Below are 14,787 nucleotides of genomic sequence, written 5' to 3'. Positions count from 1 at the left end.
CATCTCATCCTCTGTCGTCCCCTTCTCTTCCTGCCCTCAATCTTTCCCAGCATCAGGGTCTTTTCCAATGAGTCAGCCCTTCACATCAGGTGGCCAAAATATTGGAGTTTCAGCTTCAACATCAGTCCTTCCAATGAACACCCAGGACTGATCTCCTTTAGGATGGACTGGTTGGATCTCCTTGCAGTCCAAGGGACTGTCAAGAGTCTTCTCCAACACCACAGTTCAAAAGCATCAATTCTTCAGCGCTCAGCTTTCTTCACAGTCCAACTCTCACATCCATACATGACCACTGGGAAAACCATAGCCTTGACTAGACAGACCTTTGTTGACAAAGTAATGTCTCTGCTTTTTAATATGCTATCTAGGTTGGTCATAACTTTCCTTCCAAGGAGTAAGCATCTTTTAATTTCATGGCTGCAATCACCATCTGCAGTGATTTTGGAGTCCCCAAAAATAAAGTCAGCCACTGTTTACACTGTTTCCCCATCTATTTGTCATGAAATGATGGAACCAGATGCCATGATCTTAGTTTTCTGAATGTTGAGCTTTAAGCCAACCTTTTCACTCTCCTCTTTCACTTTCATCAAGAGGCTCTTTAGTTCTTCTTCACTTTCTGCCATAGGGTGGTGTCATCCATTCTTTTGCATAAAGGTAATTCCTCTCTGATGTTAAGTTTTAGATCCATACTATTCTGTCTTTGGAATGATTGTTTATATTTATCTGCAGTGTCCAAGGACTGTCTTTTTCAGAAACAAACCAGTGGGAAACCCACGTGCACACCCTGTTTATCCTTTTCAATCAGATATGCTCTTAAGAGACGTGACCACTGTCACGAGTGACCCTTGAACGAAATGTCTAAGTTTAGAAACATCAACTGTGCTGGCAGGCTATTCCCTTGCCTCTCCAACTCAAGTGTATCTTTTTTTTTTTTTAACTAATGATAACATTTATATTATATCCCCAGATCTCTTAGAACTGAAGTGAGTAAAATAGATACCATTTTCCTTCTCGGTCTGTTCTTCAAACGGGCTTTTCAAGGTTGTGGGGCAGTCAGGATTTATTACTTTAAAAAAAGGTGGCCTCACAGCATTTGGAAATCAATACGCTGGGGCCGAGTGCTGGATCAAAGCCAACATTAGGGTTCAGTCTAGGAAACGTCCAATTTGACCCTGTCCTTTTTTAGCTTGTGTCAGAATCAAGAGAAATTTCTAGGTAATTTGCACATTCTGTTTTAATAGTTTCAGATAACTCTCTGTTTTACTTTAGAGAGCATGTTTACTTTTGCTCTCTGTCATGCTCTTCTTGCTTTGAATGAAACAGTCATTTATGGTTTGAGTGTTGAAGTTTAATGCATTCTGTTTTACGGACTTCTGGTACGGTGTGTGTGTTGTGTGTAAAAGCTTTCTAGTTTTGATTTTGCAAAACAATCTAGGAACCAAAACTCTTCTCATTTTTTTGTGTTCCCCCTCCACCAACCCTTTGTAGATTTCCTTTTAGTAGCAATTTTTAATTCCATATTAAGCTCCTAAATTACCTTGCTTCCCTCATTTGTTTTTATAAGCTAAATTGGGATAAGATACAAGGCCATGTTCAAGGCAGAATGCAATATTTCCCTGCTCTGGCTGCCAGTCTCCCTCAATTCTCCATACCAAACACTTTAAGGGAAAAAATGTATATTGCATGTTTATGTTTTATTCATTCAAGCAATATATATTGATAGGGTTTCATTATGCAAAGATCTGAACTGAAAAATCACCATAAAAAATGGTGAGTCTACATTTCTCAACATTCTGTGTCTTAAGGACCACATCATTATGAAGGTGAGGAGGGGAGTTTAGTGATCTCCAGTGAAAAGAATTAAAGTGCCCTTATTCCAAATAATTCCAGGAGGGGTGGAAGAACAGGTTAACATTTGTTACCAAGCATCTGTCATGGGCCAGCACTGTGCTGACCCCCTAGTAACACTGATGTGAAGGAGATGTTACCACATCCTTGGTGGTAGAAATGGTACAAATGGGGATGCTGAGGCCAGACACGCACACCCAAGTCACAGAGGTGGTTATCGGCCGAAGGCGCACTTGAAGACAGGTCTCTCTCTCGGCAGTTCCATCTGCTTCCCAATGTAACATTGTCTTCCTTCTCATATGGTGAAGTGCTGTATCAACATGAAGGTGAGGTTGTCAGATCAAACAAAATACATCACAGGTTTGGGTGGGAGAAGTAGAAAATTTCTGAAATGCTCCATCATTGTCAGTTTATAAATTCAACTCAGAAATAAAACACGATTTTATGTAATTAAATTGCCTTTGTTTTAAATGTTAGACATTAATCAGTGTGTTGAGACTTTGGGGGACTCATTTTTATGATAGACTATCTACATTTTACTTGCAAGGTTCTGGGTTTCATTTTCAGCAAGTATTATTTCCCTCTGACATATTAGTACTTGGGCGCACTAATTTGGGCCTGACATCTGTGACTGCATCCTTAAGTGCTGCGGTACCGTGACTTGTGGCTAAAATATTGTCATAAAATAGGGCCAGTGACCCTTCGTGTGCTGTGTGTGCTTAAAAACACATAAAATCGCGTAAAGCTCCTTTACCTTGATTGCAGACCATAATAGACTGGATACTAAGCTCTAATAGCAAATCTGTGTAATAAATCAAATGTTTTATAGTGTGCTTGTTATTTAGAAGAGGGGTATAAGTTTTTCACAGACTATGGCAAAAAGTGCATCTTAGCCATTTCTAATGAGGTGGTTTTTAATATTCATTCTATATGAATTATTTAGTTTGAGCCATACATACAATAAACAGCATCAATTGTTGCTTTTGTATAGCTTTTATAATAGTTTAGCTGTGCCAGCATTAATGTCGAGAAGGCAGAGTAGCAGGAGTGGTTCTGCATTTACTCATAAATTATATTCATCCCAAATCTGGGTGTAAATTACTAATTTTATTTGTATTCTGAAAGGATGTGTTCATCGTAAAATTTCAGTGTTACGAAAAACTAGATATGTAGATACATTTTCTCTTGAAAAATGTGATGCTTTGTCCCCAAACTTCTGTAGTTTATTCCCCATCAGCTCATATGTTATAAAGCAGCCCGTCTAGCTAAGGGCTGGACCACTCGAGGATGGTGTTTGCTTCTGCTATGTTAATCTGCAGGCTCCAGGTCTGGAACTGGAGCCAGAATTGACTGTCCTTTCCACGATCGTTCAGAAAAGACCATGGTGATTCCTTTTCTCCGTCTCCTCTTTGTTCAGAGAGGCAAACCACTGGCTTTCTATAACACAGATACCGTAGGCTATTTTTCTCAGATGTTAAGTTAAAGCATTTAAGGCTAGTTAAAAGAAGTCCTCAGTCTTAAAGCTTTCCTGTCCTTTAGAACCTTGCCATTCATCTCCTAGCTCTCCTGAGCCCTCCATGATAACTTCTTGAATTTGAATGTTATTGCCTGAGTACAAAGAGGCAAAAAAAAAAAAGAGTAATACTAAAACAAAAATGTAACATTTCTCTCTGCTAAGTCTAGCTGTAAGATTTTTATTAATCTTACCAAAATCCTGCTTGCATCATGTCATTCCACAGTTGCAAAACCTCCAGCCACATTCTGTTCCCTGACTCCTTTTCCTAGAACCCAAGACCCTGTCGGACCTTTTCAGACTTGGCTTCTCTTACTCCTCACACAGCTTGCATTAGACAGATTCCTCTGTTGATTGTCTTCCATGGTCTACCTGAATTTGTTTTCCCCAAAGTCTTTTTTGCTGAACTTGACCTTCATCCTGTTTATGCTGCTTTATTTAGCTTTCATCATACAAAAGCACAACATTCTTAGTTATTTTTTTAATATTAAAAAATCTCTTACACTCCGTCTGCCCAAAACTGTTCCCCTTGATGGCAGGAATGGCATCTTACATATTTTTCATAGGCCTTGGATGGTGAAGGGCCTACTGGAGACATGCTGTAAATATGTGTGGCTTGATTTCTTCGTCTGATCTCCTTCTGGACTGTACTCGTCTTTCATGTGTCCCATTCAGCTTCAGCACTACGTTTGCCTTTGACCTTTAGGACTGCAGCAACTTTTCCTGCCAAATATTTTCCACCTTCAAACCCTGGCTGCCATTCCAGCCGCATCAGATGTGCCTTCCTCTTCTGTCCCATATGCAGAATCAAGTATTCGCAAAGCAGACACAGCCGTCCAGTGCAAGGGAAAGGGGCAGTGACCCAACGTTAAGGGATCAAGCCAAAATGACTGGACTCACAAATGGAATATCTTTCTATACCTTTTATTTTTGTATCTTAGATGTCTTACACAGACAGTGAGAATCTTCAAGACCAAAAAGCTGAAAGTCTTAAAATACCTGTCTGATATTGATTGCCTGGTTTTAAAATTTCACATATACCTTATCTTCAAATGCTTACCACTTCTTAGACTAAGTAAATAAAGAAAAGAGAACAAGTTGAACTATTCAGAATAGTAAGGATTCAGGATAACATGGATACACAGCTCCTTCTGCTTTTTCTATTTTAGGCCTCGTTGTCCAACAAACTTTGCTCTTAGCAGAATGCGTATAGTTTATACTTTCTTTTCCTTCTATTCAACCATTTTTAGAAGAGCTAAAGCAAATTGTAGGAAATTCACTTTCCTGGAAAGTCATTCAAAAGATAAAGAAGCAAAAAAAAAAAAGCAAATTAGAGAACTGTATATACAGTATCACCTCTGTGTGCATATATGTGTGTGAATTTTTTTCCCTTTTCTCTCACAAGTCCACAGTCACAAGGAAGTTTTGGCTCTTAGTTCATAAATCCATTCCCACCACACAGATAAATGTAGTTACTCTGTTGAAGCTGTAAAGCCAGCCATGCCTCCTCCTGACTGGTACATTTGTTGTCTTGGGCCTCTTTTTCCAAATAGAACAATGTTGCCTACCCAGAAGGTCAGGTAACAACTTTCTGAATGTTATCAGTATCTGTCTCAGAGACAGCAGTTGCAGAGTCCACTCTCATCCTTATGCCACCTGCTTGGAACTATGCAAACTCAACACTGGAAACTGCTTTGAACCTCTGGCATATTCTGCAGTTGGCAAGTAAAGTATCTGCAGTTATCCACATGGTTGACCAAAGCAAACTCTGCCTCTCACCTTTGTTACTTACCAGCTTCCCTGGTAGCTCAGCTGGTAAAGAATCCGCCTGCAATGCAGGAGACCTGGGTTCGATCCCTGTGTTGGGAAGATCCCCTGGAGGAAGGCATGGCAACCCACTTCGGTATTCTTGCCCGGAGAATCCCCACGGGCAGAGGAGCCTGGCTGGCTACAGTCCATGGGGTCGTAAAGAGCTGGACACAGCTGAGCAAGTAAGCACAGCACAAATGTGTAACCTTCAGTGGGTCCCCTACTCTCTCTCCTCAGTCTCACATCTACAAAGTGTAATAAAACTTCACCTACTCAAAAGATTGCTGGGAAGATTAAAAATATTTGACCTAAATCACTTAAAACAGTGTCTGGCATAAAATAAAAGCTGTATTAATGTAAGCTGTTACTTCTGTTCCCCTGAATTGACTCGCTAGGTCATAGGCTTTCCAGGGTGGATGCTAATTTGATAGCACATGGTCAAAGTTTGGGTTTTTCCTCCCTTCAGTCCCCTCTCCCTCCTTCTTGCTGGTTATTGTCATTTGCCTGGGCACAACCTCTCTCACAGGGTGGGAAGTTTCTTTGTCCTTCAGAGGCAGTTCACTTACTAAGTCAAACAAGCGATCATCCTATATGCATGAGGAATATCCTACCTTTTTTCACACTTAAAATAATCAGTTTTTGTTTACATTATGTGTATACTTTTTCGTAGGTTTTTTTTTCCACATATTGCTTTTTTTTGTTTGTTTTTTGGCTTGATAATGTTCATAAATTAACACAAGCACTACCAGTGACCCCATAGGGCCTTAAATGAATCTCTAACTGGGATGACCAATATTGAAATAACTCATCAACCCTTACCGCCATCTGTTGGTAGTAGGTGGAATAAACTCCATTCTCCAGAGGCTTGGCTTGTAACCAGCAATCTTCAAAAGCTCCAAATTCTCTAGAAGGGGAGAGAGAGAAAGTGTGTGTGTGTGCGTGCACACGTGTACACTCACAGGCCATATGCACATGCATGTAGATGCACATTGGACAGAGTCTATAAAGATACTCAACAATCCGTTTAACACTTGTGTCCAAGACAATAGATGATTTTAGTATTTTAATATACTTTTCCGTGTCTTCAAATTATAACAAATATGCATTTCTTTTGTAATTATGGTAAATTATCAAAAAGGTAAAATTTACGAGTGACTAAGTGATGGGAGACAGAAGAGAAAAATCAAGCTTTATTTTAGTAAGTGCGAACTAAATATACTTAGATTTTATATTACAGCCAATGAAAGAAGAAATGGAAATGGGGAGATAAGACAAAAGCTGCGGTGCAAAGGAAAGAAATTTAGGTAGATTCTCAGCAAAAGGTTTTTCCAGCCAATAGGTTTAAATTTGAGCTTTTACTTGTTTATCCTCTCCCTTTGAAATTTTCAGTACTCCGTAGTCATGTCCCTTAATTACTCTGTATCCTTTTACTGTCAGAGTTTCCTCTGGAGTGGATCATCTACTCTTAGCAGAGAATATTATATTCTGGGTAGCTACGACTGTGAGTCTGAGACTTCTTACTTTGAAGCTGATTAAACCCAAAGAATTTTTGTTTTCATATTTTCCCCCATAAAATTCTGCAGCTTGCTCTCTTGGGCATGCATCTCCTTGGTGTTCTTAGAGTGTGAATTCTACCCAGTTAGGAGGCCTGTTTTCTCCAATAAATCAAATGTCCCTGTTACTAGATTTTGTTGTTGTTGTTGTTCTGTTTTGTTTTACAATTAAGTTGCAAGTAGGAACAGGGGAGGTGAAAATCTGGTTGCTTTATGAATTCCCCCCCACCCCACCCCCTGATATCTGTTACCTTTAACAGGCACTGCTGATCAACGATAGAATTAGGCTAAATGTTAATCATCTGTAATGACTTCTCCCCCAGCCACTCCATCCCTTGCCTCACATTATTAAATCTTAACTGCAGATAAGACTAGCAGAGAGGGATAGTGACCACTCTGAACCCTGCTACCCCTTTCCTGCTCATGGAAGTGCCATTTGCCAGGTGGCTTTTGGCCATATTCTAGATCCTTTCTTATGTCATCAGAAGAGCTTGTTCTGTACTCCATTCCCACAGTATGACTGCATCAGCCCCTGAGAAACTAACTTTGCCAGGACCTGAGCAATTTAAAAGTATTCTGTTTCCAGGTCAGGGATCTGTATTTTTGTGAGAGCCTCTTGTGCTCTGAGCAGTATAACTGAGTGAACAGCTCACAGAAAAGATGTTGTAGGAAAGGAAAACCCTTCAGACCCCTGCCCGCACCACCACCTGTGGTCCACAGAAGCGGCCTCCTGAGCCGCTGGATTGGAGGGAGGCTGGTATGCAGTAGTACCACGGACAGAGTGAAAACTGTCTTGACTTTCTGGGAAGTCATGGACTTTCAGTGTTACCCCACAAATCACGATAAAACCCACAATAGAAAGTAAAACTGATAGATGTCAGACATCTCTCTTCTCCTACACACACCCCCATCCCTCCTTCAACTGTGAACCATCTGTTTATTTCTTGTGTCTAAAATAAACAAAAAACTTGCTTTGGCTTGAAAAATAAATCTAATGCCTTAATAGAAGAGATCTTCCTTTTTTTTCCCCTCACCTTTTATACTCTGAGTATATAAAGGAAATATTGTTTCTCAAAATCATTTCTTTTTTTTTTTTTTTTTTTTTTTAGTTCCTGCAGACTTTATTAGAATCACATGGAGGGCCGCTGCTCAAAAGCTTTTTCCCTTTAAGACCACCCTTAATCTTTAGAGTATACTTTGGCCAAGGCAGGGGAGGGGAAATGTCTAGAGCCCAACAAATTTCTCACTAGCCCAACTTTCTCGCCAGCTTATTTCCATTTTATAGCCATAGAAAACTTAGAGTTCTACTACACATTCATCATCTCTTGAGGCCTAAGGCCCAGAACACTGTACAGCAGTTATCACAGAAGGAGCACTTAAGGAATGTATTTATCAGGTTAGGAGTAAGAGTTAATCCAGTAGTTTCCCTGCCATGCATTTTTCAACATGCACTTCTGAGTAGTATTCTTCCATGCACAACAGGAGCAGGATGGGCAAGAATGAAACTCAAATGTGTTGAATAGGCTAGTCTGTTACATCCCACAGAAACTTCAAGAAATCACCCCCACCAGACTACCCAAGAGCAAGTAATAGGCCATCTTCAACAGATTATTTGAACAAACGGTAATTAGCACACACTTCTCCAACAGATTTATTTCTTTAAAGGAATGGATTTTGAAGAGAAAAAACATGGGGCAGAGAGGTGTGGAATAGAAAATAAATACAGATGTAAGCTGTTTCGCTAATTGCTTTATAACCACAAACTGGTACAGAGGATGCCCTGTACAAAACACACAATAAAGGTTCAAAGATGGAGGTGTTCCCTCAGGAACACCAAGACTGAAGACTTCTGTCCCTGGTATTTGGAATTTAGGCTGCAGTCCTTGTTTTTGGATGGATCACTGGGTGTGGGGCACAGTCCGTGCTTTTAACAGGAGAATGGCCACTTGGCCCAAGTAGAAGTAGATGAAGTGTTTGGTTTCACGTGTCACATAACTACTGAAGTTCCTCCCCACGATGCGGTGCCAGGTGGGGCTGTACTTCTTGTCGGACTCCTTGATATGGGCCACAATGTCCTCTATATTATATTTCTCCAAGGCCTGAGTAGCACACTCCACCGAGTCCTGTTGCATCTCCTCCGACATATGGGCATTCTTGATCACAGCCTTTCGGTCACACGTGGTTACCACGGAGCGGGGGCCGGCCGGCTGCAATGGTCTCCTGGGGGAGGCGCTGGCGAGGCTCACACTTGCCTAGAGAGGTAGTCGCAACCGAAGCCTTGGCGCGTTTCTCATTTCATAGAGAAACTGCAGTAAGAACTTAAATGTAACTGTTTTTTGGTTTTGTTGTGTTAGGCAATATCTTAGACCCAGAATTTCTGTGAGCTTTTGTTTTCCCATTTGCAAAAGTGAGAATAATAGCAGCTACCTCTTAAGATTATTGTGAAGTTAAATAAGATCATACACAGAAAATGCCTAGAACTGTAGTAGAAACTAAGTAAATGTAATTCTCTTTCTGGTTTCTTATAAAAGCACACACTGAATGGTTGAGGAGATTAGGGATGGTTTCATGGAAGATCTAGTGTTACAACAGGTTCTTTAAATTCAAAGATTGGTAGGAGGGGGCAATGGAGAGATGAGAGAACCACGGTCAACTCTCACCTCTCCCCCCCACCTTATTTTAAATTTGCTATACTGTGCAGCATGTGGGATCTTAGTTCCCCACCAGGGATTGAACCCATGCTCCCTGCATTGGGAAGACAAGAGTCTTAACCACTGGACCACCAGGGACGCCCCAGAGAGAACCATGTTCAAAGTAATGTTTAAGGCAAATTAATATTAGACACATGTTAAAAGAGTTAATGACTAGCTGGATTCAGGAATGGCCAAGTTGATGATGTCTCGGGGACGTCACCAGCTTCTCTGGTGGCTTAGACGGTAAAGTGTCTGCCTGCAATGCGAGAGACCCGGGTTCGATCCCTGGGTCAGGAAGATCCCCTGGAGAAGGAAATGGCAACCCACTCCAGTACTCTTGCCTGGAAAATTCCATGGACAGAGGAGCCTTGTAAGCTACAGTCCATGGTGTCGCAAAGAGTCGGACACAACTGAGCAACTTCACTTCAGGGACCACAAACTTGATGGAAGATTGGGAATCTGATGGTGCTATAGAATGATAAGATACATGAAGAGGAGACAAGGAAAGATTTGTCTAGGGTTCTTTGGAGGTACGACTTAGAAAATAGAGGACATGAGGTAACATTTAACTAGATATTTAAGTATTTTATATTTTAGTAAGATACTAAGATTTTAAGTAAAGAGAGGAAGACGAAAACTAAAATTTTGGTCAGATTAAAATAAAAACCCAGGAAGAAGAAATTGGCTTCATCAAAGAAGATTAATTTATTAAATCCATGGCATTGGATATATTTCCTAGGGAAGAGAAGGGTGGAGGACTAATTATTAAATGTGATGAAAGAACTTGGTTAAGGAGAAAGAGGAGGGAGCCGAATGAGGAAGAAAAAAAAACAAAAGAGCGCAGAAAGGTGAGATGGGATCCCCAGAATGAGGGTCCTAGAAGCCAAGGTGTGAAAGTGAGGAGTAATGTCAGATGTAGCAAAGATCAAAGAGAACCCAAACCAGACAAAGGATGGCACGGATGGAATCTCTAGTCGGTGCTACCAGGAGCCTCTCCTCTTTCCCTGCTTCCCACACCTTCCTCTCTCCAAGTCTTCTTCCTCATTATTAATGTGGAGAGCAGAACCAGAAAGATAGAAGCCAGCCCCTGACCTTCTCTAAATGTCCTTCTATTTGGTTTACAAAAGACCTTGAACTCTGTGACCTCAAGCAAAGTCCCTTAATCTCTGTAACCCCCAATACCTTTTATCCTACATTGAAATCATACCAGTTTTCTTCCCCGCTTTTGGAAAGGGCTGAGGTAGGGATGCAGTCTAAAAGCATTTTCATCTAAAACTTGTGCAAAGGAGAGAGTTCTGATAAATAAATATCAAGCGTGTCAATAACATAGGCAGATAAATGGTTGCTAAAAGGTGGTCTTTAAATCACTTAACTTTTTTCTGGTTTGCAATTTTTTTTTTTTTTTTTTTTTTTTTTTTTAGTGTTGTAAGCTTAGTGACCTCCTGTTAAGGTTGCTGCAAATACTCAAAATCCTCACAGGGAATTGAAGGTGTTTATGCAACCTTATGCCTCTTGGATGTAATTGTCATTTAAACCTTAAATTATCTTTACTTTTATGCCTAGTTAGTAATCATTTGGTTACATGATTACACAGAGTGAAATTAACTGAGGGAGAGTGGTGGCCCAAACTATTTGTTTCTTCTAGATAAGTATCTTTCAGCTTGTTCAAATGCATAAAATAGAAACCTGCAACATTGAAAATGTTTTAAAGTACTGCACAGATACTTCCCTTTCCTAAAACTTCTAAATCTTTTTGGTCCTCAGCAGCAATCACAAGAAAATAATATTAGAGAAAATGTGAAATTTTTAAAGTAAATATATAGAAAATTAAATTGGGGATTTGCCGTGTATAAATGTGGAAATAGTCTCAGAAACCTGAAGTATGTTAGATGCATTTCCCATAGACCCAGTAATTTTTAAGAATTATTTTTCGAAGGTCTTCTCTGTTTTTTGAAGACAAATATAGATAGCAGTGCTTTGCATTGTAGTCTGGTCGCTGTGAAAGGATATAGGGTAGGACGTATGTTTAAACTCTCTTGCCCCTTTGTTTTCTTTCTTTTTTTAATTTATTTTTAATTATTTATTTTTCTGTACCAGGTCTTAGTTGAGACATGCAGGATCGAGTTCCCTGACCAGGGTTTGAACCAGGGCCTCCTGCTTTGGGAGCTCAGAGTCTTCGCCACTGGTCCATCAGGGGAGTCCCCCCTTTGTTTTCCATAGCAGTGCACTCAGTTTTAACATTCTGAATTGTTTCCCTTCTTTCCCCAACTTCTGTTGTACATGAAGGAATTGGAAGACATTTTTCATACAAACCCTCATAGATTAATGCTTGATTCCTGGTTCATTGTTTTTTGTTTTTTATTGCCTATTTCTTTCACACACATGCCCACACATACATTAGTGAGTACACTGTGTAACTATTATTATAGCATTAAAAGAAGTCTTAAAAATATATTTATAAACAAGCATCAAAATCTTAGATAAAAAGACCTGTTTTAAATATTAGATTTAAAATACTTAAATATCCCATCAAGCATGTTAAAGATACATATTCCAGCACACCCTTCTGTGGTGATCTAGAGCCACACAGAATCACCTGCAAAAGCAAAATGAATAGAGTGATTCAGGGAGCTTTCTTGCCTCAGTTCATTCATAAAGACTATCTGCATCGTAGTCCTTTCCCTTAACAATTCTGCAGCCTTGCCTTTGGCTTTGTATTTGATCACAGACATAGTATTACTATGGGGCTTCCCTTGTAGCTCAGTCGGTAAAGAATCTGCCTGCTGTGCAGGAGACCTGAGTTCGATTCCTGGGTTGGGGAGATCCCCTGGAGAAGGAAATGGCAACCCACTTCAGTATCCTTGCCTGGAAAATCTCATGGATAGAGGAGCCTGGTGGGCTACAGTCCATGGGGTTGCAAAGAGTCGGGCACAACTGAGCGACACACACACACACACACAGTGTTACTACCTGGAAAATCTCATGGATAGAGGAGCCTGGTGGGCTACAGTCCATGGGGTTGCAAAGAGTCGGGCACAACTGAGCGTCTCACACACACACACACACACACACACATACACAGTGTTACTACCTGGAAAATCTCATGGATAGAGGAGCCTGGTGGGCTACAGTCCATGGGGTTGCAAAGAGTCGGGCACAACTGAGCGACTCACACACACACACACACACACACACAGTGTTACTACCTGGAAAATCTCATGGATAGAGGAGCCTGGTAGGCTACAGTCCATGGGGTTGCAAAGAGTCGGGCACAACTGAGCGACTCACACACACACACACACACACACACACACACACACAGTGTTACTACCTGGAAAATCTCAGTCCATGGGGTTGCAAAGAGTCGGGCACAACTGAGCGACTCTCTCACACACACACACACACACACACACACACACACAGTGTTACTACCTGGAAAATCTCATGGATAGAGGAGACTGGTGGGCTACAGTCCATGGGGTTGCAAAGAGTCGGGCACAACTGAGCCACACACACACACACACACACACACACACACAGTGTTACTAGTGTTACTGGTGTTGCTTTTTGTAGAGAAGCTATTTTTCCTAAAGCTCACATTCCATTTCCTTGGTCCCAAGATCACCAGGTAAGTGCCTGATTTCTCAAAGCTAAGTATCAAACTATAATCCAGAGAGCCAAATGAGAGGTCTAGCCATTCCTCCTTTTTAGTTTAGCTTGAGTTTCGAATTCTCATTTCCTGTCCCCTAGTAAAGAACATTTTATGCTTTAAAGTTTGCCGAGGTTTGATAAGTGTGTGTGTTCTCTGGACTTAGATATTAATAAAGATTCCTCGATTATAACCTTGTTCTTTTTTTTTCTTTTTTTAGATATGGGAAGATCGTTTCCACAAAGGCAATTTTGGATAAGACAACAAACAAATGCAAAGGTATGTTTCCTTGTCTGATGATTTACTAAATCAGAGCTTTAGAAAAAAAGTGGAATTTTCAACCTAATCCTTGATTTCAAAACTACCTCCATTTATTAAAACCCAAATCTTATATGTCAACCAGTTTCTGTCTTGCACAGTGTCAGCATATTGCTTATGTTGGTCCCTGGTTGAGTTTTGGCTGGAAACCCAACAGCAGCTAGCCGCTTGCCAGAATCCCAGATTTGACACCAGTAGAGTTAACATGCAAAATACTGGCTGGCATTTATCCCCTGCTTTTTAAGGGGGAGTAGAGTTAGAAAATAGCTTTTCTTTCCTGAGCCTGAGAAGATTAGAGCTGCTTACCGAAGACCATTGGACTGTACTAAAGAACTGAAAAGATTACATATTGTGCAAATTGGCTCTATTAATTAGAATAGAGTAGTTTTAAGCAGTACTTAATTACATGTTTCAATACTCCCAATTGTTCTCTGCTGAATGCCTGTTGACAATATTGGCAGCAGGGAGGGGAGAACCGTTTTCACTGACCAGATTGTAATAGGGAGGGGAGGTCATACGCCCCTTTGAAATATGCTGCTGCATTAATTTGATGCACTGACCTTCAGTTTTCCGTGTAATTAGGATGAGCTCATCCAGCTCCATGAGCTGGAAGAGGAGGCGTCTACAGTAGGCAGCACTGATGCTCTGTGTCTCTGACTTTTAATGATCCAGCATCTTAACAATAGGCATGTGATTTCTAGGAAAAGGGAAGAATGGAATCAGCTGACTTTGAGTCTAACAACTGACCCCATGAATTGAAATAAGGTTGACAGGAATAGGCAGAGAAGGCAAATCTCCTCATTAATTAGACCCGTCCTCCAAGTAGGGGTGACGGTTGTAACTTAGCAGAATCTGAACAAGGCAAAGAACGTCAATGAAGCCTATGGAACGGTAGGGCCTCGCCTTGGAAGCCAGCGGTTTCCTTTAATCTAGACTTGAAGTGATTCATTGTACTCCTGTCTCTTCTTCAAAGCTCCTGAATTTAAAGGCGCTATTGTGGCAAATATCTGAGCCCATGTTTAATCAGCATGGCACATTCAGGCAGTTTTGCCGTAGGACACTGAATAAGAACAGTGCTTTATGTAGAGTGATACTCAATTAATATTTTAAGTGAATTAAACTGGAGAGAGTCTAATTGTAGATTGAAATGTTTACCCAGTTACCAGGTTAGTCTTTTTTAACATATTTTGAAAATGATTTGGATGAGCAGGGACACAGGAAAAAGCTTTTTGGTTTTATCACCAAGAGATGGACTCATGCAGGTATAAACCAGGAAGCTGATCTCAGCATTTGTTTCAAACCAAGAGAGAAATCACAGTAGATGATAGTTTTACAGCCTTACCTACCTTTCTTCCTCCTGACCCCACCCAATTCCCTCTCCCTCAAAAAAGAAGTCTTCACACA

At 40.6% G+C, this 14,787-nt stretch overlaps 2 protein-coding genes across 8 annotated transcripts in view; one reads left to right on the top strand and one right to left on the bottom strand.

Moving 5' to 3' along the window:
• Positions 1-14,787, top strand: part of RBMS1 (RNA binding motif single stranded interacting protein 1) — a 213,935-nt gene that overhangs the window by 159,267 nt on the left and 39,881 nt on the right. For all 7 annotated transcript variants that reach the window (XM_043488054.1, XM_043488053.1, XM_043488056.1 and 4 more), the window contains exon 3: positions 13,286-13,344. In XM_043488054.1, coding sequence (XP_043343989.1) covers positions 13,286-13,344 — 59 coding nt within the window. The remainder of the gene's footprint in view (positions 1-13,285; positions 13,345-14,787) is intronic.
• On the bottom strand, positions 8,622-10,679 carry LOC122454002 (dynein light chain 1, cytoplasmic-like). Its single transcript, XM_043488374.1, has 2 exons — positions 10,611-10,679; positions 8,622-8,975 (listed from the first exon to the last, which is right to left on the bottom strand). Exons 1-2 carry the CDS (start codon positions 10,677-10,679, stop codon positions 8,622-8,624), a joined length of 423 nt encoding a protein of 140 aa, XP_043344309.1.

This window comes from Cervus canadensis, chromosome 15 (assembly GCF_019320065.1).
Source record: "Cervus canadensis isolate Bull #8, Minnesota chromosome 15, ASM1932006v1, whole genome shotgun sequence".
Classification (NCBI taxonomy): Eukaryota; Metazoa; Chordata; class Mammalia; order Artiodactyla; family Cervidae; genus Cervus; species Cervus canadensis.
Note: the sequence above shows the minus strand (reverse complement) of the source record. Positions and strands in the feature narration are given on the sequence as shown.

What these genes read in the sequence shown, in the direction of transcription:
- LOC122454002 (XM_043488374.1), bottom strand. Translation starts at nt 10,679, where the DNA reads ATGCTTTTAGACTGCATCCCTACCTCAGCCCTTTCCAAAAGCGGGGAA. An exon ending in AAAACTGGTATGATTTCAAT is followed by an intron (nt 8,976 to 10,610) that starts GTAGGATAAAAG and finishes CTACCTCTCTAG; the next exon opens with GCAAGTGTGAGCCTCGCCAG.